Here is a 26,802-nt window from a genome sequence, read left to right on the forward strand (position 1 = left end):
TGTCTCTCATGAATAAATGAATAAAATCTTTGAAAAATATACTAAAAAAAGAAATACTGTACTGAAACGGTGATGTTTTATATTATTTGTTTTAATGATGAAATAAATCATGTGCTATTTCTGTTGTAGCTGCTGTCAAAGCCTTTAAAGATGCAAGACAAAATGTTGTTGAAGTTAAATCATCAGAGAATGCTTCAGAAGAAAATCATTCCAAGGACACTTTGTGTTCAAATGATGATGCCAGTAAGTTACAGCATGAAGGAACTATTATCAGTGAACAGAAAGAAAAAGAAGCCAAAATATTGGCAAAGAAACCAGTAAATTCAAAAGAAAAAAGAACCAAGATGGAACAGGGACCCAATGCTATAGACATTCCAAATACTCCATCAAAGCCTTCTGAAAGGGCTGGTATAGTTCCTTCTGATCCCCGGAAGACACCTGCTGACCCAAAAATGAAAACCTTAAGTAAAACAAAAAAAGGAAAGGAGTCCAATAGCTTACTTGGTGGAAACAGTGATGGAGAAGAATTACAAGAAGAAGAAAAAGAGTATTTTGATGATAGCACAGAAGAAAGGTTTTACAAACAATCTTCCATGTCTGAGGATAGTGACAGTGGTGATGACTTCTTCATTGGGAAAGTCAGGCGGACACGAAAGAAGGAAAGTAATTGCCATTTTTCAGTTAAGGAACAAACCCCCCCCAAAAAAGTGTTGTTACCGGAGGAAGATAAACATGAAACTCATCAGAGTATAAGAAATGACATAACCAAGCCAAGCGTGGAATTAAAGAAGTTTGAGTCTGTATTTTTCCATTCTTTATCTGGATCTAAAGGCTCTAGAAGGTAAGAGTATTTTTTCTATCCTAAAACAATTATTCTTTCTTAATTATTTTTTAAAGATATGAAATATCTGCACATCCTAGCAATGACAGAAGAGAATCTCTCCCCCTACATACATGTAGTTTACACAGTACATCCTGTGTTTAGACTTGGCCCTTTCAAACTTTATCCTCAGATAATATATGCAAATGCATATACAGTAGTGCCATATCTGTCCTGCAGCCAAATAATGTGTCTAGCTAGTTTCAGTTTATCCTTTCGAGTATCAGAGTTTTTAAACTTTGAGTTTCCTTTCGATGGAAACCTTTTGAAAATGTCTCATATCTTAGAACTTTCTGAAAAGAATGGTTGTTTTGTTTTATTCTTGATAACCCAGGGCCATTATTGTAAATATCAGTCATTTTCTCTTACATTACTATTTCAGTAGATACAGGTGTTTGCTCTAACCCCCAGACTGCTTTATATGTGGTAATGTTGGCCTCTCTCCCTGCTGTCAACCACCATTTTGCATAGCTCTTCTGTTATCAATAAGTTGCATTTCATTTGTAATTCTGTCAGGGCATATCTTCACGTTTTAGGATAAATATCATGGTTAGCTAATTTTTTCAGTAACAGCTCCCTTCCTCAGAAGACTCTATGCATAAGTCAGGAATAATTTTTAATAGAATAGAAACATGAAAAACACATGATGTTACCATTTTCCAAAGAAGTAAGAGTATGGAAAAGACACAAACTGTATTTGAAACCTTGGAACCAATTAAAATATTATTTATATCTCCCAAACCTGCCTCCAAAGACTCCGTTTTTTTCCTCACTTGAGAATAGCACACTGCTATGCTGTTCATCTCCCACAAAAATAATTTTTGTAATATGTGACTCATTCCCTCTATAAGAAGGCTTTTGAAATTCTTTATTTGCATAGTCCTCAAGAGTAGACACAGGTGACCAAGATGGGATATTTTATGTCCAGAAGTCCGTGTAAAGGATGGTGAGAAGGAAACTCCCATGTTTATGTAGTAATATTGGGGTCTAACAAACTTTGATATAGCTAAAACCTGGGGTTTTCTCATTTTTTTATTGATTGCTGGTACAATGAGGGAGTAGTACAGTAGTCTTTCAAGTGAGTTTTTTATGCCTAGTTTTTTTAGGTCATTTATCTTTTTTGAGTTCTAATGGTCTTTTTCTTCTTTTAGAAATTCCAGAGAACAGGCTCCAAAAAGCAAAACCCCAGGTATGTATGAATGGCTGCCTGACCATGATATGAAATTGACTAAAGCTTTGCCAGAGTAGAAGGATGAAAAGTTCCAGTTGCTTAATAGCCTGAATAAATTACGTACCTACAGGAAGGGGAACAAGAATGTCTTTTAATTACCAGTATAATTTTTTCAATTTTAATTGTTTTTACCTATCTGCTACCAGTTTGAAAGATATATAAATGAAACTTGTCAGAAAATATTGGGTCTATTTGATTTATCTTGAACTAAATAAGTTAATACATTCTTTAAATTGTCATGTAAGAAAAAAAAAATTGTCATGTAAGTTATATCTTAGCATCATGCCATTAAACGTTCAGTAAGTATGTTACTAGGTTCAGAGTAAAATCAGAGTATTTTCACATTAATTTATAGCAAGTCAAGTTACATGTATTTGTTTAGGCTGACTCCTGTACATAATTCTAAACTCTCACTGGCTTAAAATAATAAAAATCTATTTTCACTCACATCACAGTCCACTTTGAATTGGCAGAGGGGCTGTGTTATATATAGTAATTCAAGAGTCAGACTCCTTTCATCTTTTCACTCCTTCCGCCTGCAGTTTTCCAGGTATTCCTCCAGAAGGGAAGAGTACATAGAGAAATTTTGCAGGACATTTTCATGCGCCAGGTCTGAAAGTGGCAAGAATCAGTTCTGCTCACATTTCATTAGCCAGAATTCAATTATATGACACCATCTAACCACAAGGGAGCTAAGAAATGCGATCTAATTGTGTGATTAGGAGGAAAAAGGAAGTGGAATTTCTTAACACATAACTGTCTGCTGCTGACTATCCTTACTCTCACAAGATGCTCATTTCACTGTCTCTCCCGCATATAGAGCACACTTTATCCCCCTTCCCAAGGAAGCCAGCTCAGATTCCCACCCAGGCCCTACATCCAAGCTCAAAGCCCAGCATCGTCCACCAGTGATGCATTACTTTCCATCTGGCTTCATGGAAATGACTGCTCCAAATTTGGTGACCTGGTCACTAAAAGACAGACTGCCTGTCCCCAGTTCATACCAAATATGTAGTGGCAGATCAGGGATAAGGTAACCACAATACAAAATCCCAGTGAGTTAAGGGAAAATTGGGAGGCACATAACATGTCTGGTACCTAAACAAAAATTGTGAAGGATCTCGAGGAACTTCCTTATCCATTGTACTTGATGGTTTCTGTGTTCTGGAAAGGTGTGTGTTCCATGGCCACATCTGAAGTGGACATCTAGTATAATTTCCTTGTGAGTTGCCCCAAGTGACTGGTAGAAATACATGATCCTGAAGACATTTCAAAGTCTAACATTCAAGAGTTTTTCAGCCCAGACATAGGATTTCTTTCACAACACAGATCCCTCAAGAAACATAGAGGCTTTCTGACGTCCTAGTTTCTAGTTAGTCCATCCATGAGCTAAGTACCACACCAACACCACAGCAACAGTGTTCCCACAGAACACCACAGCACCACACCAACACCACAGCAACAGTGTTCCCCTAGAGCTAAGTTGTCAAACTTGCCTTATTTATAAGTTTGAGGCAATTTTTTCCCACCCGCACCATCATTCAGTGTCTGCTGTATTGAGATTTCTCATATTTGGTTGAGAAGGCTCTACTTGTCTGATTCTCCACAGACTTTTACTGCCTAAATTCTTTGTCTCATGTCTTACCGTTTGAAGTCCAAAGGCTTTTCTAAACCCTAAGTTCCCAAATATCTGGACACTCTGTTCCCTTTAGTTTCTGCTGTGAGCTGGCCAGTTCTTTCCCTCTTCTGTAGTCTGTGGCCAAAGAGCCAGCAGTGTGCTAATTTTTTTATTTGTTCCACCCACTTACCCTGGTGCTACAAACTCCTTAGGCCTGTAGCCTGCTTCCCAAGTTCTTAGTGGCCACAGTTTTACCCACTTCATTAGCTTAGGAAGCATATGCACTTTTTAACCTTGGGTATCCCATTTCCTTATCAGCTACCACTGAATTGTGAAGCCACTGCCAAACATGCATGCTCTTTTAATGGGTGTATCCTCCATCTGAGTACCGTTTTGGTTACAATTTGTAGTAGACTGCTGGCTATCACAAGTAACTACCAAATTGTGGTGATTCATTTCTCATTCATCACCACCTGTGTGCTGCTGGCAGCCCTTTTCCTTCTTGTGCCTCCAGGACCTCTCTGTGTTCACTGGGAACAGAGAGAAAATTAAAGGATCAAGCATGAGGTTTCTATGGTTAGGCTTTATGTTCATATGCTGTTGGCTGTGACTCAGTTACATGGCCTCATTTAACTATAATCAGGAAGGGGAGTGTATCATGCATGTGCCCCTAACAGGAAAAGAAAATGAGGTTTGGCAAACAAATGGCAGTGTGCCTCAGTGACCTTAGATTCATCAGCAGGATAACTGTAAAGTCCAGACATTGCCATAGTTTCCCTGGGAGGAGACCCAAGCTGAAAGGGTTCCTGTTTTTTGCATAGCTTATATATTTATGCTATTCAGTTTATCAGTTTGTTTACACATATAAATTTTTTTACATAGTTATATAAAATATATATTCGTTTAGAATACTGTCTTATTTGAATCTCATTTTTTATTAAAGTTTCATTTAACATTTAAATTCTCTGTTCTTCATTACTAGAGTCACTCTTAATATTATATCAGATTTTTAGACCACATGTGATTTGTACAAGATTTGGGATGTTTTGAATTCTTTGTACAATAATATTTTAGAAATGTGAACCCAAACTGTGTGCATTTGTTTGTGTAACATTATGACATTTGCTTCTTAAGAAAATCTTTAGGAGGCTTTTGACAGTAAATGATACCTAACTCGTAGAGGAGAAATTACACCTTCCTAGGAGTACTTTTAAAAAAAAATCCGTATTTTATTTTTGTCTCCCTTTTTTCCCCCCTGATTCTATAAACATGCACTGATTTGTGTTTTCTGACTGCTATGTCTCCCCCACACACGATTTGTTGTTCAAACTAATGTAGTTTAAGTATCTTATAAGAGGCTGTGAAACAACTTGCCACCCTCTTAATCTGGTGTATAATTATATGCTTTGAGAAGAACCTTGTCTTATATTTGAGCAAATTCAGTAATTTATTTTATAATTAATTTTATTTATTTTATAATAATTTTATGTTCAGTAGTAGAAGGGAATAGAATCAATTAATAGCCCTTTAAAAACATCCCTCCCATCAACATTGTTAAATCCAGTATCTTAGTAAGTCCATGTGAATTTTCTGGCTACATCTGCTCCATATACAGTAATCACAAACAAATGATATTCCTTTGAAAATATAAGATGCCGCTGAGTGAAGTAAGTCAGTCGGAGAAGGACAAACATATGTTCTCATTCATTTGGGGAATATAAATAATAGTGAAAGGGAAAATAAGGGAAGGGAGAAGAAATGTGTGGGAAATATCAGAAAGGGAGACAGAACGTAAAGACTGCTAACTCTGGGAAACGAACTAGGGGTGGTAGAAGGGGAGGAGGGCGGGGGGTGGGAGTGAATGGGTGACGGGCACTGGGTGTTATTCTGTATGTTAGTAAATTGAACACCAATAAAAAATAAAAAAAAAAAAAAAAAGAAAATATAAGATGCCCTTTTTGGTTTGGGGTTTGGGGGGGAGGGTTGTTTTGTTGGGGGATGGGTTTTGGCCTTCCATGTTGTCTACTTTCTTTCCTTCCTTACTGCCAATGTAACTGAGACAGCACAACATATATTAGGAGACATACAGTAAACATCCGTTTAAAACATTAGAAAAAATAAAAGATTAGAAAGCACGTGTCCCAGAATTGCCTGTTCATATGTATATTTCAATTTCATACTGTTTAGTATTGGACTTAGATTTTAAACTGTGATGTATTCCATTGAAGTAAAACTAAATTCCTTCCTTAAATACTGATGTGAGAAAATGAACACTCTGTTGTATGCTGTTTAGGTATCTGGTTATTCCTCACTATTTTTGCCTTCTCCTCCTAGGTTTTCAGCAAAATGAACCTCAACTCAAGAATCTGTTTAATAGGAGCGCACAAAGAGGATTTGAAAGTTCAAAACAGCAATCACAGCTGCCTCTTCATCCTTCATGGGAAGCAAGCAGGAGGAGAAAAGAACAGCAATCTAAAATTGCTGTGTTTCAGGGGAAAAAAATTATATTTGATGATTGATTAGTACCTCTGTTTGTGAACCAGCCCATTATTAAAGTTCTGTTTACATAAGCCTACCACACATCATGTACATACTTAAATTGATTTTTAATAATATACTCACATTATTCCCTCTGAAAGAATTTCAAGATTATAGCTATCTCAGACTTTTTCATTTGTGCTTATTCATGAAAAGTATTTTGCAGGTTTAGCTCTGTGTCTTGCCTTGAAAATAAATTTTGAGAAGATATATTTAAAATAATAATGGAAAATATGAGGAAATTGTAGTTATTTAAAAGAGATCATCTTTGCTAAAAGTTGTCCTTAACAAAACTAAGATAGTAACTTTTATTATGGGTATAAAGATAATAAATTATACAAATATTTTTATTATACTTGTAATTATTTGTGATCTACTTTTTGACTGTTTTAAAATAGTTTCTAGGGCAGTTTTTTATTTCTGAATCTCAGTTTTTTTAGGCAGCATATGTGTTTAAATGTAGTAACCAACCAAAAATTTGTTTTATATCTCATTGCATAGAAATATTTGTTTAAATCAAGAATGTATATAATATGTAGTTGCTTGACCATGAACTTTAATGTAAACATATTTTGTGGAATCATGGATTAGAATTCATAAGGACAAACTCTAAAGGAGGTATTATTAAAGAAGCATTTCCAGATAACTAAGTGCAATGATGAAATGACTCACTGAGGAAGAAACTACTCTCTATGGAGTACTGTTATTTCAAAGGAAAATGGGATTTTAGAAATCCTTTCAAATGCTTCACTTCTGCTTCTCTGGAAGAAATTAAAAGTTCTTGGTTAACTAAATAAAGATAACTAAATTCCTTGTTACTGTTAATAGCAGGGAAAGCCCCCTGCTTAGCAGGAATTGATAAGCTCTGGAGAGTCATTTCTATAATTTTTTTAAGCTCTATTAAGAGCTTAAGAATTTAGATAACTAAAGCAATGGAATTCAAGAGATTGTACAGAAAAAAATTATTTTCTCTGTGCTGAATGCAAAATTTGTTTTTTTCTACTTGTTTAAATTTTTATATTGACATGTCAATTATGCAAAATTGAAATTAATTTCAGTTGAAATTTTAATTATGAAAATTTTGCAGGAAAAATGAAAGAAATAGGTCTCCAAGGCTACCCAGATTTAGCCATACTGAAAAGCTGAGAGCTGTCCTCCAGACTACTAAGTCTGGCCAAGACTTCTTAGCCTACCACAAGGAGTTAGGGTCCAGCTACAGAGTTAGAGGAAAGAGCCCACACAAGACCATACTTACCTCTGACAACAATTGCAGGTTGTGGGGGGGTTAATGGGAGGGGGGTTCCCCAAACATCCTCAGGTTCAAATATTTGCTAGAAAAACTCCCAGAACTTACTGAAGCCTGTCTATACACACACACACACACACACACACACACACACACTGAAACCTACTGAAAGTTACTTTTTATTACAGAGAAAAGGCACAAATTAGAACCTGTCAAAGGAAGAGATACATAGGACCATGTCTGTGAGGATTCTAACAAAGCTAGGTTGTCCCTAGGATGTATTACCATCCTGGCATCAATGTGCATAGAGTATTGCCCATCTGAGAAGCTCACTGAAGCTTTGGTGTGCAGATTCTTTGTTGTGGCTGCCGTACATAAGTGTCATCAGTTGATTGCCTCAGTGATTGTTCCAGATGACTGATACCACATGACCCCAAATCCCCCATCCTGGGTTACATGGTTGTCTATTTTAGTGTAGCTAGCTGCTGCCCTAAACAAATGTACTTCTATAGATATTACATAGATTGCCTCCAAGAAACTAAAGGCAAAGGCAGTTCTCTTTGGGCAAAGCCACGTTGTTTACCATACCATATCCTTCACCCTGGTTTCCCAAATAATAACATTTTACCACATTCGTTTTATCCTCAGCCCTCATCCTCTTACCCCTCCTCCTCATCTTCCTCTTCCTCGTCTCTTTTTTCCCTTCTCTCTTTGCTGTTGTTTTTATTGTAACATTAGATATGTCTTCTTATCATGTTCAGATTTTTCTTCCTTCCTTGAACATACAGAATATTAGTAGCTGTTTTAAAGCTTTTGTCTGCAATGATTCACCATGTGGGGCAGTTTTACCCTTAGGGAACATTTGGCACTGTCTGCAGATATTTTGTGTCACATCTAGTGGATATAGGCCAGGGATGCTACTAAACATTCTGCATTATATACAACAAAGAATTATCAAGCCCAAAATGTCAACAGTGTTGAGATTGAGAAAGCTTGGCCTATGGCTCATTTGGCTCCAGAGGCATTAACATTCTAAGCACCCCGCTTAATACTTTTTCTACTAGCAAAACTGGTGAGGTGGGAACACAAACTATACCTGGCCCAGTGTAAGTTGCTTCATAAACTCCTTTCTAGTGAAATTTTCCCTGGCCTTGATATATTTTTCATACACATTGCCCAGTCTTATGCCATAGACTTGAGGGGATCCTTCCAAAGATCTCCAGAGTACTTCTTTCTGTTCATCTCATACTCTCTTGTATTTTGCCTCACAAATTCTAGTCACAGCTTATGTAAATCCTAAACTATGTCTTTTCAGGAAGGCCACTGAGTTACCTGGGATTCCTTGCCCAAGTAGTATAGTTTGGAAACTTCATGCAATGAGCTAAAGCACTCAACTGGTTTGTTTTCACTCTCTCAGGTATCACTATTGCCGTATTTCTTTTTGCCCATTGTCTGAAAAACCTGTCTGAAAATATGTTTTATTTTATCCAGTGTTCAAGTTACTTAATGTAGAGTAGCAAATCTGATTCCTATGACTACAGAAGTAGGAATCCATTATTTATTTTGATGCTCAAATTGTCCTTAATTTGGCTAATGGGAGCCTACTCAGGCTGTCTTGTGTCTTTTTGCCATCTCCCAGTGAGAAAGATGGTTCCCGTTATCCACAGTATACTCATTTCCTCAATCGAAGAATATACAGAACTTAGTTTCACGGTTGCTAACTGATACCTCTGCAAAAATACAAGTCTACTAGCCAAAATTCAGTATATGTTTAGAGTTCTTTTTTGTTTGGCTTCAGGGTATATGGTCTCAAAACTAAGACCTAGGATGATGTCTGCAAAAATGGTGGAGTAAAGATACACAGAAATTATTTTCCCCATAAAAAGCAGGAAGAAAACTATTATCTGAATCAACCACAGATGTATTGCAATCCAGGGAATATTTTTCAAGAAAAAAGTGGATAAATCTTGATAGGAACAGTAATCTTTGTGATATTTTAACTTCTGGTATTTGCATCTTTCACTCCTCAGATCCATGATAGTTTTGAAAACGAACAGCCCACAATTACAGTGAAAACCAGCAGCCTGGCAGCCACTGGAAGAAACAACAGGGTTGGAGCTTCTTTAACAATACATTCACTGAGAATTGTTATTTGACCAATGTGGTAGTTCCCTGGAAGACCCTACTTGAAAGTCTGTCTTGACTAAGAACTTGCTCAGTGTGAAAGCCTTTTTCCTGATACACTTTTCAAAAACAATCAGAGGTAATTGTTTAACATCCCATTTGTACGAGGCAGTGATTAACAGGTGAGGAAAACAAATTTGTCAAAAAGCTTAAAAGGAAATCTGGAGGATTCAGTATCTTTAGGGACTTTGATAAGTTCTCATATATTTCTTGAAATCAAGCAAGTCATGTGCATGTATATAGTGCTGTGTGTATGTTCAGGAAAGAGCTGAGAAAGCCCTAAGCTCTCACTTGTAGCTGACCTAGAGGTTTTGCTCAAGCAGGAAATGAAGGCTCAGGTGGAATTGTCAATTTCTTGACTAAGTGTTGAAGGTGTGCCCCAGCACAGACACACACAAAATCTCTTAGCAAATTAGAGAAGTATTAATTCCAGGCATTTAAGGAAATATCTGTCTAGTTATTAGTATACCACTAAACTAATGAAGCAGAAACTTTAATGGCCACACACAACAAAGAATATAGATTTCACAAGTTCAAAAAAGTCCACTAAACAACAAGAAAAGTCCTAGGGAGATGGGAATATCTGATTTTTAGATTTGTACCCTTATATTACTTAAAATGACCAGTTTTCAATAAAACACTATAAAGCATATACAGAAATAAAGTATGCCCTATATGCAGAGGGGAGAAAAGCAAACTGTACCCAAAGAGGTCTAGACTTTGGATTTATTCAACAAAGACATTAAATAAGCTATTTTGAGAATATATGCAAAGAATGAAAGGAAACCGTGTTTAAAGAACTAAAAGAACTGCCTCACCATTTAGAGAATATCAATAATGAGATAGAAATTATAAAGAAGGGACATAAATTTAGGAATAGAAAAGTACAATAACTGATATGAGAAATTCAGCATAAGTTGTCAACAGCAGAGTGGAGCAGTCAGAAGAAAGATTTGGTGAAACTAAAAATAGGTCAGTTGAGATTATCCAGTCTTAGGAACAGGGAAAAGAAAACATGAATGACAACGAACAGATCTCCAGAGACTTGGAAGATACCATCAAGTGTACCAGCATAGGCATAATGAAAGCCTCATATGACCTGCATTTTTACTAATAGCTGTAGACCCTAAAAGAATTAAAAACCTATACCAAAAGAAACTTGACCATGAATGTTCATAGTAGCATTATTCATAATAGCCAAAAATAAAAAACAAGCCATATATCTATCAATTGGTGACTGGACAAGCAATAATGATATATACATGCAATGGAATATTATTCAGCCAAAAAAGGAATGAAGTATTGATATGTAGTATGACAAGAACGAACTTAGAAAAGATTAGGTTAATAAAGAAGCCAAACACAAAATATGATTTCACTTATATGAAATCTCCAGAATAGGTAAATCCATAGAGACCAATTAGTAAATCAGTGATTGCTAAGTATGAGGGAAGGGAGGAAGAGTGACTGCTAATGATATGGATGGCATTCTTTTTTGGATTGATGAATGTGTTCTGGAATTGGATGGTAGTGTTGGTGAACAAACAAAAATCCACTAAATTATGTACTTTAAAAGGGTGAATATTATGGTATGTGAATTATATATCAATTTTTAGAGTAATAAAAAGTGACCTTGGGTTAGTACATTCTCCCTGCCTTCCTTTCATGTAGTACTTCATTTGAAATGCACTTTAATTCACATTTCTGATATGTTATGTAAAGCATTTTTCTTCCATCCTTGGTAATTTTATTTACATTTTTTTCTTTATGTATGTGAAATGTGAACATTATTCCATAAGGCAGAGCTGGACAAAATGATATACTTTGAGAGGCAGCAACTCCTGCTTTCAATTATTTCTTTTTTTTATCTCATTCCCACCCATCCCCTGTAGATAACTCATCCCATTAGTCCCTGGCATATGCTTTCTGTGTTTCTGTTTGCACAGATGGATAAATGTATATATATTTATATCCCACACTTACTGCAAAAATTAACATTCTTAGATGATATTTATAAACTTTACTTTTTTTTCAAGGCACATGGATGGCTCCATTGGTTGAGCATCTGACTCTTGATTTCACCTCAGGTCATGATCTCAGGATCATGGGAATGGAGCCCTGCATCAGGCTGCACACTGAGCTTGGAGCCTGCTTAAGATTCTCTTTCCCTCTCTCATTCAGCACCTCACCCTCACTGTGTTCTCTCTCTCTGTTTCTCAAAAAAAAAAAAAAAAAAAAAAAGCAAAACAAAAACACTTTTTCATTTAAAACTATATCCCAGAAATCACTGCACAGTTGTCCATAAAGATTTTCCTCATTTAAAACAAACAACAAAAAACTTTCTAGTACCCCATTAGGTAGACCCGCCAATTTATTCAGCCATTCATCTGTGTCTAGACATACAAATTACTTTCCATATCTTACAGTTACAAAAAATATTGCAAAGAAACTATGAACAACAGTATGTGTTTTCATATTATTGAAGTTATATCCTTGGGGGTAAGTTCCCAGAGTAAGAATGTTAGGCCAAAAGGTAAGTGGATATGTAATTTTGCTTGAAACATGCCAAATTTTCCACCATGAAGTTTGTGCTAAACACCAGCAACCTGAGTCCTGTTTTCCCACAACCTTTCCAATACAGTAAGGTGTTCTATATTTTGAATTCTGTACACTGGATAGGTGAAAAATGTTACCTCGGGGTAGTTTTACTATCCACTTTTCTTATTAGGGGCATTGTGTAATAGTTTTTAAAAATTCTTAAGTGCCTTTTTCATATGGATTTATGTGAATTTTTTCATGTCTTGCCCATTTTTCCACAGGTGAATTGTGGGTTTTTTTTGTTTTTTTACTTTTTCCCCATAATTTTTAAGATTTACTTATACACTGCATATACTATACCTTTAACTGTTACGTGTGTTACAAATATTTTTTCCCAATTTGTCAGTTGTCTTGATTTTGTTTTATTAACTTTTTTATCACACTGTTTTTCTGTCACTTACTGTATATAGTCAGATGCTTCTGGTTTTTTCCTTTGTATTTCATTTTTGCATATGAATTTGAAATCATAGTTAGAAAATCTTTCCCTACTATTGTTTGCTTTCTACTTGATCTGACATCAGTGTTGCTGTCCTTGCTTTTTTAGTGTTCCCATTTGTCTGGGATACATTTGACCATCCCTTTATTTTTAGCCTTTCTGAATCAGTCTGTTTTAGGTATGTTTCTTGAATAGAGTATATGGTTAGAACTTTATGAGCCAAGTTGAAAATCTTTCCATTTAACTGACAGATTCGACCCTTGCACATTTGTTGATAAAGTGAGTATGTTTGCTTTCATTTCTGTCGGATTATCTATGCTGTAATTATTACATTTATTATATTTACTGTTTCTCTTCAAACTATATTTGCCATGCTGTCTTTGTAAAAAAAAAAAAAAAAAAAGTTTAAATTTGGTGTGTAGGAAAGTTAATATTTCTGTTCTAATTGTTTTACCATATTTGATGCCCATTGTCCTTTATTTTTTTATTTTTTTTATTTTTTTATTTTTTAAAAATTTATTTTATTTATTTATTTATGATAGTCACAGAGAGAGAGAGAGAGAGAGAGAGAGAGAGGCAGAGACATAGGCAGAGGGAGAAGCAGGCTCCATGCACCGGGAGCCTGACGTGGGATTCGATCCCGGGTCTCCAGGATCACGCCCTGGGCCAGAGGCAGGCGCTAAACCGCTGCGCCACCCAGGGATCCCTATTTTTTTACTTTTTTAATGACATTCTCATTCACCTAAATTACATTTTTTTAAAGTTTTTTTTTTTATTTATTAGAGAGAGAGCACACAAGTGGGAGAAGGGGCAGAGCAGAGTCTCCACAGCATGGAGCCCAAGGCTGGGCAACATCCCACAACCCATGAGATCATGACCTGAGCTGAAACCAAGAGTTGGATGCTCAGCTAACTGAGCCACCCAAGCAGCCTTCACCTAAGGCTTTTTTTTTTTTTTTTCATTCTTTTTTACATTGAATGAGTTCATTCTACTCTCTCGTTTCATTGAGTTTATTCTCCTCCCATTTTTAGTTCCATTATTTTATTTTTACTTTATTGGAACATAGAACACATAAAGAGCAGGTTACCTAACATTGTTCTCTCCTTTGCACCTTAGTTTTCATCTTAGATTTTCAATGAAGTATCTATTAAAGCTGAATTGCTTAAGTTTTCCCAGTCATTTTTTGCTTGAATGAGGTTTATTGTCTTGTAGATTCCTCAAAAAAGAACTCATGGAGAGAGTTCTTTGAGTTCTTGATGTTCAACATCTTTTCTAAGATGTTTCTAAATCTCTAAGTATATTTTCATACTTAAGAGACTAGGGGTGGATCCAGTGATGTTGTTGCTGTTCTTTGTGGCAGCTAAACTCTTCATTGTACCTTTGGTGCATCTCCTTTGGAAGACTTTCTTGCCCCTCCCCAAGTTAGGCAATATAGTTTTCCCAGCGATATAGTTTTTGGATTTTTGTGAGTTGTTTGTTTCCATTTACCCTTTTCCAAGCCACAATGAGAATTTAAATATGCCCACTTGACAGTGTTTGATGACCTTACAGTGACCTAGAGTGACAGGTTTTTTTTCAGTAGGGAACAAGAGCCCTCGTAGGTACTTGTGTCTCCTGCAGCACTAACATCTCCTTTCAGGTGTGTACCATCAATGAAAACTTTATCTCTGCTCTGTCCCCCATCTGTCTCAGATGAATGAATGCCCAGTGTAGGCCCATGGAGCCCCCATACTCTCTAAAGTTCCTGACATAGTTCTTCTCTTTTTTCCTCTACTACTTTTTATATGTTTATGTTATATCTAGCTTTTAATCTATTTGGAACTTGCCCTATATACTCTGACAGATTGGCAAACTTCTTAATCCAATTAATACACAACCAATCTATATTTCTCAGCATCACTTGAAGTTAGATTGGGGTCCTGTGACTTAAGAATTTTTTAGTGGAATGTGGGTGAAAATGCTGTTAACTACTTCCAAGTCTAGCTCATAAAATCCTATCATCCACTCTTCTTGTGTCCCTTGGCTGGATGTCAATTCCCAGTAAGCCATTAGAAGACCCTCTTCTTAAGATGTAGGAGTAACCATCAGCCTGGGAACCTAAATAACCATGAGAATCATTGTCATCTACATATTCCTTCACTTGAACCAATTGGATTTAAGTTATCATAACAAACACCTATCATGTTAAACCAATGAAAATTAGGGATTTTTTTGTTAGACGTGTTATTACTCTGATTCAGAAATTGGTGATGGAAAGAGGATGATACTGTAAAAATAAATCCATAGTACATGGCATTCATTGGTCCAGCAGTCAATCAAGATGAAAACTAATATCCAATATTATAAAATGAGATTTGTGTAATGCAGTGATGAAAGAGGTTTTAAAAAGGTCACTTGCAAATACTTGGATTGTGAACCACATGTCCTTGAACCCATAGCTCTAGGGAAAGGCTAGAAAATATAATGTTGGTAGTGAGTGTTGACTCTTACTACCTGCATTTATCAAGATAATAAAAGAAGAGATGGGATATGACAAGAATTTTTTACCTTGCAAGTATAAAAACACAAAAAAGGATGGAAAAACCATTGCTTCTAGTCCTAAGTGATAAGAGATTATGCATATTATGACTTCTGGCTCCAGCACAGATCTGAGTAAAATTGTGGTATTTCCTCCTAAACAAGATTTCTTTAAGATAAGGAGCAAAGGACAAAAAAATAAGTCAACCTTGAGAATTATATTTAGGAAATAACTTTGGGAGATGCTATTAGCATATGTAGCTGAAGAGATACCTTTCTCTCAAAAGCAAACATCTGCTTATTTATAATGCAAAAAAAAAAAAAATGACCCAATAAAGCCTTTTCTTTAGCAGCTTTTGGATGTTCTGTCATTAGAAGTATTTGGGGGCTCCTAAACTTGCTCAGGGGAAATATGGGTTGCAAAAGTTTAAAAGTCTCTGAGGAGGGTCATTCTCCATTATTTATATTTCAAATGTACTAATGGACAAAACAGCTGCTAAAGAGTAGATCCAGAGCTATGAAGAACATTGAATAAGTAGTTCCTCCCAGGTAGCAAAGTTGAAATCAAGGATATATTCTTACTGCCAGGTTAAAAGGACCTCAAAATTCCTGCCAGAAGCTTATCATAACTATTATAGACCAGTTCCTTCCACATGTTTCTTTACTAGGTACAGCTTATTACAAATTTTATCCCTGCTTGACTATAATATGTTGGGCCAGATGGCAGTAGGAAGACTTTCTTGACTTGTTTGTGCAAGTATCACTGAATGTCAGGAACTATATCCAGAACTGATGGAAAGAACCATGTTATCACTCAGATTTTGGACTTGAAGCTGGTTACAATAACTGGATGGAATTTGGGGTTTTCTCACTTGGCGAGTAAAGAAGTATGCTCTACTTATAGTAGGATACTTGGTAACCAGAAAGATGTACTGTACTAGATATTAGCTGAGTGCTCACTTCGTCTATTTCTTCTTTCCCTCAGGTACATGGCTGATACCTAACTTAGTTTGCCAGCCTCCTTGCAATTAGGCAAATGCTAGCCAATGGAATATGGGTAAAATGATTACATGATGTTCACCTCCCCACAAAATGTTCTAGGCCATCTTCCACATTTCTTCCCATGTTTTCCAGCAGGATGTTGACATCCTGGGCTCCCTTGCCAGACATCTTTTGAAGATGAAGTTTCTGTGAGCCAGAGTCCTTGCGAGATTGCGTGGAGAAGATCCCCTCAACCCATCCCACCACCTGTTGAGCTTTACATGAGCAAGAAGTGAGTGAGTATTCGGTTACATCATTGAAATTTAGGATGGTTATCTGTTACTGAGCTAGGGTTATTTTAATACATGTATGATATGTGGTGGAGAGCTACCTATTTTATTTTTTCCAGTATGTATATTGTGCTAATACTACTTTGGAGTAGTTGGGTCATCCTTTCTCTACTAATTTGAAATGTCACCATGTAACCACAGGGATGTTCCTAGGTTCTCTTTTCCTCTATTTCAATGATCCAGTATAACATTCTCAATTATTATAGCTGATGAATGGACAAAAAAGATATAGTACAATATTACTGATCCATAAAAAATAATAAAATCCTGTGATTTGCAATGACACGGATGGAGGCAGAGATTATTACACTAAGCACAGTAAGTCAATCAGAAAAAGACAAATACTATATGATTTCACTCCTAAGTGGAATTTAAGAAACAAATGATCATAGGGGGAAAAAGAGCGAGACACACATACCAAGAAGCAGACTCTTAATAATAGAGAACAAACTGATGGTTATCAGAGAGGAGGTGGGTGGGAGATGGGCTAGATGGGTGATGGGTGTTAAAAAAGGCACTTGTTAGGATGAGCACTGAGTGTTAGATGTAAGTGATGGATCACTAAATTCTATACCTGAAACTAATATTACACTGCATGTTAACTAACTGGAATTCAAATAAACCCAATAAATAAATAAATAATCAATCAATCAACCAGGCAAGCAAGCTCTATATTTTCCTTGGATACCCAGTAGCCTGGTTTACTCATAAATCTTTTTTTTTTTCTTCAAAATTTTCTTGGCTATTCTTAGGTCTTTTCTTTATAAACAGATTTTAAAATTGGCTAGCAAATTTTAAAAAATATGTTGGAATATTGATTTTGGTTACTTTGAGAAATTATTTGTGACCTGGGAAGTACTTGTTTCTCTCACCAAGTTGCATAGAATGATAGGTCTGCTTCCATGAATAGGCCTAAATTTTAGAATTGTAGAAGAAATGATACATACAGGAGCATGTTCAGTAGCCTAAGTATGACGTCATTGTGCAGAAATTAAGTAGCCTTAAGTCAGACTCTGGAATGTTGTTTGTACTTTGGACATGTGTTTCTCTTCAAGGGAAAACTTGTTTTGAAAGAAAGTCATTCTCCATGTTGTTTTCAGGATTAAATTAAAAGGATGTTTTTTAGTAAAGACAGCCAAAATTTAGAGGGTGAGTGAAGGAAGGAGGGTTATTTGTGTTTATTTTTAAACTAAGCATGGTATAAAAATTCAGTCTTTGGCTTAACTCTCCCTATTATGGACAAAAGTTCATAGTACTCACATATACCAACAACAACCAATGTATTTTATGTATAAAATAGATGTGGACTACTTCTGATCTTTTTTTTTTTTTTTTTTTTTTTTTAGCATTGGCACCCTTGTAATAAAGGAGTTTTTCAGGCCTTATCAAATGTTTAAAGATTTTGTAAGCACTATAATCATACTATTAGTGCATAGAATTTACTTTATTTAGTATTTAAATTCATGCTGCCCACTTTGATATCCGCATTGCTCCATACTTCAGCTTCATAGGTCTCTGCTCAAATGTCTTTCTGTCAGGGTGAGCAAGGAAAGCTTCTCTGGCCTCCCTTCAAAAACATTAGCTGGTTATTCCTTCCTCCTTGCTTGGTTTTTCTTCTTTGACATTCACTACCTGACATATATTTATATAGCTATCAGCCTTTCCATCTAAAATATAAGCTTTGTGAATGCAGAGACTCGGTTTCCTCTCTGCCATGTCCCAGACTTGAACACTGCTTAGTGTATAGTAGGTGCTCAGGTAAATATTTGCCTTTTGAATACATATGCTATAAATATTTGAATAAGTGTTAGTTTGAATAAATAATCATGGATATATATAAGTTTTCTCAGTTTATTAATGACTCCTATAATTGAATAGCTCCAGCTCCCAGTTAGGAATCTCTTAGAATAATCCTAGTGAGAGACAGGATGGCTTGGACTTGGGTAGCAGTGGAGAATAAGAATGGGAAAGAAGGTAATGTCTGATTATAGAGGAGAAGGTATGAATTCATCTTCTATGAATAACTGAAGTAAGAAACTGGTATGAGTCCTGGACAGCATCAGAAGCCCATTCAGAGTTCATTGTCGTTAATTTAAAATGAGAGCAGTCAGCACAGCCATCTGAATTTTCTTTTCTGGGACCTGTTTTTTGGTCATATTTATTTGGGGCTCTTAGTATTTTTGTTACTGACTTATAGAAGCTCTTTGTACATTAGGGCAACAAACCCTTTGCCCTTTTTCTGATTTGCAGAAATTTTCATTTAATCATTTGTATTTTGACTTTGTTAGATTTTTCTCTCAAACAGAATATTTTATTTTATTCATGTTATAAATTATATCTGATCTTTAACCTTCTAACTGAATATGGTGGGCATATGTAAAGACTGTGAATGTTTGTATATCATCAGTTTCCTCAAGCACATTATCAAATTCTCATTGTTTTTAATAGTTACTCCATTATTTCTCTTCCATTTTTCTAGGTTTAGGATTATATCATCTTCATAAAGTGATCATTTACTTGCTCTTAATTTTTATAACTCTCTTTCTCTTACCTAATTAGAATGGCCACTATCTCCAGTACAACATAAAAAAAAAATAGCACCTGCTGTCTATTCCTGACATTAATAGTACTACTTCTGGTGCTTCCCCTTAAGCAGGAAGTTGACTTGCAGATGTAGGTAGATATGCTTTATGATATATTAAGATCTATCCCTCTTAGGTATATTTTTGTAATCCAAGAATAGATGTAGAATTTTATCAAATACCTTTTAAGCATTTGTGAAAATGACCTATGTGATTTTTCTCTTTTGTTCTTCAAAGATTTTGTGGAATAACTGAAAAAATATGATAGCTTCTTGCATTTTGGTAACTTTCTCTGTCTTTTCTGTATTAATTCATTTAGATTTTCACCCAAACTCTCTCTATATATATATAAAATATATATATAACATATATATATTATATATATTATATATATCATTTTAATAACCATTTCATTCATGATATATTTTATTTGCAATGTGAAACAATGTAATCTCTTGACTTTTAAAATTACATCTGCAAGTTTAGGGTATTTCACCTTCAACTTTTAGAAGTAGAAAAGTCAGTTATTTTACCAGTGAAATGGGTTTACTGGGGAATAACAGAAGAATTACAATTCAGGGCACCCAAGCTATGGCAAACCATAGGCAAGTCCAGAGATGAAAGGAAAGGGATGTTACTTTACAGAGAAAGGGAGAAAATTGGGAGGGCCTGCTTTGTTCACAAGTTCATTGGAGGAAAGTGAGAATTCAGGATGGTGATGGCTTCTCACTGACTGAATTACTGTGTGAACTTGTTACTGGGTAAAGAGAAATCCTTCCTTCCTCCTGCTAGAGCAATAAAGTAGGCTTCTTCCTGTGGGAAATGCAAGGTAGGTCTCCTGTTGGGAGTTTGCAATTGAGGACAAGCGGTAGAGCATGAGAGCTCCCCCTTCTGTCCTGCATCTTAAATGAGGTTTCTTTTATTCAGTTGCATAAATTGTTTTATCTTATTTTGCATATTTACACTTTTTTTTTTTTAGATTACATAGTTAATGATGCATCTCAGTAAGACACATAGTTTTTCCTTTGTGTTCTCTTTTAACCATATCCCATAGATTCAGATACATTGTAAATTCTATGATACTGGTTTTCTCTCTTTCTACCTTTTAGTCAGTTGCATTTCAAATGATTTTCCTATTTTCCTTCTCTGCTATTTTGGAATTTCTTTTGGCAATTACCCCTTAAATTTTAAAGTGAACATTTTCTTAAAATATAAATTAATTTCAGTAAGTCTTCCTGACAACACATAGACTTCATGCCTCTCAGTTCACTATTTTATCTTTCATGCATTTGTGTCAAATATCTTAGTTCTGCTGTTTAATTTTGTCTCCAAATTAGACAGTTTCATTACTGTTTTATACAGTGTTTACTCAGATCTCCTCACATGCTCCTTTGTTCATCAATTTTTCTTTGTTTCTGACCGTATTTCTGATATGATTTTCCTACTTTCTGAAATACATTTTTTTAACATTGTATTATTGAAGATCTGTTAGTGGTATACTTTTTAAATCTTTGTCAGAATAATATCTTTATTTTAATCTCAGGCTCAAATGATAATCTAGTAGGGTAACTAAACTTGAATAATTATTTTCTTCTATTACTGTGAAAATATATCATTGTTCTCTGACTTAATTTCCATTGAAAAGCTGGCTGTCAATCACATTGTCATTCTTTCTGAGCAACTTCTATGTTGGTGATTTTTTAAATAATATGAAATAATTGTATTTTTTAATAGAGGTTACCTTTATACTTGTAATTGTATATACTGTACTTAATATTCTATTGCATTAGAGCAGGTATCCTCAAACATTTTCTGCAACAGGCAAGACAGTGAATATTCTAGGCTTTCCAGATTATTTCTGGCAGCTTCTTGACTTAGTGTTGTAGCACAAAAACAGCCATAGATAATATGTAAACAAGCGGCTGTGTTCATTAAATTTTATCTACCAAAACAGGTGGTGTGCCTGATTTCACCATTGGTTCTTATGTGTTGACCCCTGCTTTAGACAGTCTGTTCTGAATAATGATTAAATTAACCTATTTCTCAGTGCACCTGGGTGACTCAGTGGTTGAGCATCTGCCTTTGGCTCAGGTCATGATCCCATGGTCCTGGGATCTAGTCCCACATTGGGCTCCCCACAGAGAGCCTGCTTCTCCCTCTGCCTGTCTCTCTAGCTCTCTCTCTCTGTGTCTCTCATGAATAAATAAATAATATCTTTAAAAAGATAATAAATTAACCTATTTCTTCTTCCTCTCAATATTATTTCCTCAAATGCCAAATATTAGCCTTAGGGTTTATCTTCATAGTAATAAAGGTAAAAATAGGCAGATGGATATATCTATCAACTTTAAATTACATATTTTGACCGGAGCTATAAAAATATAAGAAGTAGCAAACTTACCTTTTGTTTTCCATCCCTTCTCAATTCTTAATTGTGCCATTTTAACCTTGACATTCTGTTCTGTCACCCTTATCCTTGTCAGTCAGGTGACTCGTTGAAGGTCATGCAACAAATAAGTGGTCAAAGGCAGGATACTCAGTGAACCCTTTGACAGTGAACTTAGCTGGCCATGTTGTTAACAACTACATCATGCTGCCATGTTTTTTCCAAAGCCTAGCTAATCTTCATACTAAACCAAACAAAAATTATAGGGGTGGTAAAAGGAGCCAAATCACTTATAAATGTGCTTCTGAAGATGTCATTCTTGCAAACCATATTCTCTGTATTTTTAAAGTTGTTCAGCATAACCATGGTTAATTACATTTTAGGAACAGAATTTGATCATAATAAACATCACTCCCATGTGACCAATATAAGTAAATCTTTTTTCACTCCAATAAGTAACTTGAAGACTCAATCTATCCATTGCTAAGCAAAGCATTCAAAAAATCTAGGAATAGCAGGCTAACTCCTCAACATGAAAATGGATATCTTAGACTAATAGCCAACATTGTATCTAATGAAGAAATATTAAAAGTTAGAAACAAAAACAAGTTAGAAACAATACTTGCTCTTGTTATTACATCATTAGTACATTTTTACTTAACAGAGTACTGAAAGTTGAAGCCATTACAGTTTGAAACAAAAGAATTGTGTCAGGTATAACCAACTGGAAAGAAAGAAAATTAACATTGTTTTTTACCACTACCTCATAGGTAGGGAGGTTCCCCATTGATTTTATTCAGTTCCAGTTTGATTGTGATTACAGTAAGAGTTTTGTTTGATTTGCTTTTTCAGTGCCACCATCTTCTCATAAAAGATCCAAGTTCCCTTATCCTTTCTTTCAGGAGAAACCACAAGTGTCCAGGGTTTGTGAGGTTATCCGTAGGTGAAAAATCAGAAAACCTTCCACTCTGTTCACTGAACCTCTGAAGGTTTTTGTCCTTTGTCCTTCTAACCATTTCCTTCTCCATTTTGACTTCCCACTCTACTCTCTGTCTTTCTTTTTTCCAATTCCAGTTTTATTTGTTCTTTTGGGATCAGAGAAAACAGTCCTCCAAGTATGCCTATAAGAACTCACCTGGCATTTTAGGTCTACATTTTTTAAAATCTTGGTTCCTGAGTGAATGTGAACTGAGACTAGAGTGATGACCCCCTGAGTGTAAGAGAGAGAAAGAAGAGAGAATGAGAAATACCCCCAAATACCACAAAAATAAACACTAAGATGTGGTTTTGCCACATTTGCACATAGGATTCTTTGACAAGCACTCAGTGAATATTAGCTATTAATACTTGAAAAACTCATCTGGCTGCCGAGTAATCATTTCTAACCCTTCTTAGTCTTTTAGTAACTGCTTATAATTAAAATTTTATGGTGAAAGTATCTTTTAATCCATCTAGAGTGGACCAGGAGCTATCTACTGTTTGGTGTTGGACACCATTGATTAACAGGGTCATGTGAGGGAGGTATTACCCCAAGAGGAGTTATGGTGCTCATTTCTTTTAAAAAGCAGGAACACAAGGTGCTAGCCAAGATAGAGTAGCTGTCCACTGGAAGTCTAATAAGAGAGCTTGCATATGCGTGAATGTACAAAGAAGGTGTTTACCTTAAGAAATAGAGAGGTAAAACTCCTGTGTATCCAAAGGGCAAGTACTTTACACATCAGGGGAACAAAAAGTCTAAGGGGAATAGTCAATTGTCAAGTTTGACCAGAAGGGAAATGCACACAAATGGTAGGGTATAAAACTGATGAAGTTGGTAAAGGGGCCAGATAAAGGCAAGCATCAAATATTGTTAGGGTTCTTGAGATTTATTTTACAGGAACTTGAGAGACCAAATTTGAAATTGAAAAGTCTGAGGAAGAAGAAAGCTATGTAGTTGTGTAGAGATTTAAAGTATGTAATATATCTACCTTGCCAAATGTCCTTAGCTTTCTTGTGTTTCCAGTAATCTCTTTGAAAATGTTCTAGGTCAGAGTTTTCCCATGATATTTCAAATCAACAGATCATTTGTGTAAGGCTAAAATTACACTTGACAGTAATGGAGGAAAAATACACACACACGATAAAAACAGCTCCAAAAACAACGTTTTGGCTTTTCTTGTGAAAGAGCACAGCACCTTAAGTGTCTTTTATAAGACTCCAAAATTATCTCAAATTACTAAAAGGAGGGAGAAAAAAGAAAGGTCAGTTATCAAGTTTCATTTTAAATGTTATTTAATTCAATAAAATACGTTAATGAAAGAAACAAGTAGTTCATTCCAAATGAAAAACCATATATGCCATTATGGAATACTCTCAGCTCTTCAAAAAAAAAAATTAGTGATTCTGATAATGTGAGAGTAGATCTGACAGTGATCATTAATGGCTGCTAAAATGAGTAGGTGGGAAGATGTAGCTGGGAAATTTTACAGTGGATGGATCAGATGGACAACCCTGAACCCAATGATCAATCTTCACATAGCAAAAAGACAGATAGCTGGAGACATCTTGGTATGAAAGATGTACCATCACCTAGCAAGTCTTCATGCTCTCCTGTATCAAACCTAACCTATATCTAGTCAAGCCTCTAGGTCCGAGTTTTATAGGAAATACAAGGAACAGAGGAGTGGATTAAATGATACCACCAGGATATAGTCTCCAAAATCTAGAATATGGAAAATTCTGAAACAACAGATATCCTATAAAAAAATCCCTATTTTTCATACACATTAATAGCAAGCAAAGGAAAAATGATAAAAGGAAAATCTATATATATTATAAAGCAACTGAAAACACATAATAACCAAATTCAATGTGTGGTCCTTGTTTGATCGTAATTGAAGTGAACCAAGTAAAAAAATAAAGTTATGAAACACTTTCTGAAGTATGAATACTAATTAGATTTTTGCTGATATTAAAGAACAGTGGTTCTTAGTGGTTACCTCAGTGGATATTATTGATTGATGATCACCAACTTAAATGATTTAAGTGGAAATAGGATGAAAATATTGATTTTGAGTAAAGATCCAAAATATTCTGATAGGGTAAAGTACCAGTCTTGGATTTTTTTCCCCCCAGATTCAAATGAGACCAGTGTCTGAGGTTAAAGCATTCATGCTGGCCTCTTGTTGATCACTGAGAAAGAATCCCCGGGGACCCCCTGAAGCTAAATTGTGAAATCCTGTGCATGAGGACAGAGAAAAGAAGACTATGTCATTTTTTTTCCACAGCCCTAATACCCAGAGTATTCTCCTGAGAAAATTGGGGATGTGGGAGCAGGGAATAAAGCTATGTGTGCTTCACTCCTGATGAGCCTTCTTAAACCCTGAAACAATAACAGGATAACTCCCTGGGGACTAAAAGACATCCCTGGTCAGCCTGAATCTTGGGCACAATTTTGGCTTGATAGGGTATTTTCCAGACAGCAGGTTGCCTAAATTAGGGAAGAAGCCACCCCATGTGTATATTTTTTTCCCATCCCTCTGATCTCATCTCCTTAGATCTCTGATCTGCCAAGAAAATTTGGCCAAGTCACCGATGCTCTTGGACTCAGGTTCAGACACCTCTGGAATGAGTTGCATATCTGTACACCACCCCCGCCTCACCCCAGTGTCAACCGCAAGTCAGTTTTCTATATCCTGGATTTAAAAGAATGGTGTGAGCAATAGAATACTGAGAGATGGATGAGCATAGCTGACTACTAGTTACTCTCACCCAAGGTTCTCATTACCACTTCAGGTGTTCCAGAATACTGGGATTGTGTTGTGTTTTTTTCTCTGAGTTTTCCCTCTGTCTTTTTTCTACCATTGAACTATAGAGCATGGCTATACCATGCTACAGAAACTGTAAGTGTGTAAAGCACAATGTAACTAATAGAAATAAAGAGTGCAATGCCCCCTCTTCTAGGTATCCCTGCCAGAGAGAGCCTCTCATGGATGCTTAAAAATTAACAACAGGATAGAAGCATGGGGGAGGAGTTGACAGAAATGGGTGACACCTGGACAAACAGAACCTTAAAACAAGCCTTTTCTCTTGTTCTTTTCTCTTTTTCTCTCTGGGTTGATCCTTGTATTTGGATAAGCAAGAACTAAAAGTCTTCTTACCAGTAAGAATGAGCTTCCATTCTGAAATGTCCTATTAAGACTTCATGACAAGTAAAGGTGGGTTGAGAGTGAGCTGGCTGTTTAGCCCTAGCAGTAGGGGAGGCAGTAGCACTGAAAGGGAGAGCAGGATGGCACTACTTTCTGGAGGAAAAATCAGCCGTTTGATACTGATAATATGGGGTTTTCTTTACAGAAATCAGTTGAATGAGTAGCTGGAAGGAATGGTCATGAGTTGGACTATATAGACATTGATTTTGTTCAACTTTTTGTTAAACATAAATAGGGTGGCTTGCTGGCTCCCAGTAATCCTCTCATTGACAATGCCCATTCAATCCCTACTGCTGGAGTAATCATTTTCTTTTCCCTCTCTTTCCTTACACGGCCACCCAAAAAGCCAAAATGCAGCTATTGTTTGGATAGGGGCAGCCATTCTCTTACCTGACCGTGTGTCCTTGACTTTGGTGATTGAGTAAGAAAAGCACCTGACTCAATCTAGACCTATCTTAATATCCATATTACTGGGTCTGAGTTTGGTACATGACTGAGTCTGAGACTATGAAATGCCATCCTCTAGAATTTCAAACTTGAGCTATAGATTAATGCTGTTTTCTTTCTGATCAATAAGCCAGGTAGATGAGCACCCTGATCTTATTGCTGATCTGTAAGCAACAAGGTTTTCCATTTTCATGGAGAAACTAAACCAAGAGAATGAAGCTGACACACAAATAAACAGAGAAAAAGCAGTCAGAATGTGACCTTGATGGTATTTGATTTCTGATTACAATGGCTCCTTACCTGAACTTTGCCTTTCCTCTTTTTGGTTACATGAGCCTACGAATTCCTTTTTGGACTAAGCAAGTTAAGATATATATCTGTTACCAGAAACCAAAAAGCCCTAAAACAAAAATGAAGTGATCACAACTACCAGATTGTTGATATATCCACGAATGTTAGCTCCAGCAGCAACCCAACTGTAGATTGCTATAAAAGGTTTTTTCCCTAATCCCATCCCTCTAAAAAAATAATGTCATTGTAGTAACTAAAAATGATTGACTCTGATGCTTTCTGCCTAACAGTGGTAAAATTAACCTGTTTGCAAATGACTGGTTGCAGTAT

At 35.9% G+C, this 26,802-nt stretch overlaps 1 protein-coding gene and 1 long non-coding RNA gene across 5 annotated transcripts in view; both read left to right on the top strand.

Moving 5' to 3' along the window:
* The window catches only part of SRFBP1 (serum response factor binding protein 1), a 64,829-nt gene extending 57,916 nt beyond the window's left edge, over nt 1-6,913 (top strand). For all 4 annotated transcript variants that reach the window (XM_077911375.1, XM_077911374.1, XM_077911377.1 and 1 more), the window contains 3 exons: nt 130-841; nt 2,032-2,069; nt 6,064-6,913. In XM_077911375.1, coding sequence (XP_077767501.1) covers nt 130-841; nt 2,032-2,069; nt 6,064-6,248 — 935 coding nt within the window. In that variant the 3' untranslated portion in view covers nt 6,249-6,913. The remainder of the gene's footprint in view (nt 1-129; nt 842-2,031; nt 2,070-6,063) is intronic.
* A 6,549-nt stretch (nt 6,914-13,462) lies between these two features.
* LOC144321991 (uncharacterized) overlaps nt 13,463-26,802 on the top strand; it is a 29,438-nt gene continuing 16,098 nt past the window's right edge. Inside the window, exon 1 of the long non-coding RNA XR_013387537.1 lies at nt 13,463-16,521. This is a non-coding gene — a long non-coding RNA (uncharacterized LOC144321991). The remainder of the gene's footprint in view (nt 16,522-26,802) is intronic.

This window comes from Canis aureus, chromosome 10, assembly GCF_053574225.1.
Source record: "Canis aureus isolate CA01 chromosome 10, VMU_Caureus_v.1.0, whole genome shotgun sequence".
Taxonomy (NCBI): domain Eukaryota; kingdom Metazoa; phylum Chordata; class Mammalia; order Carnivora; family Canidae; genus Canis; species Canis aureus.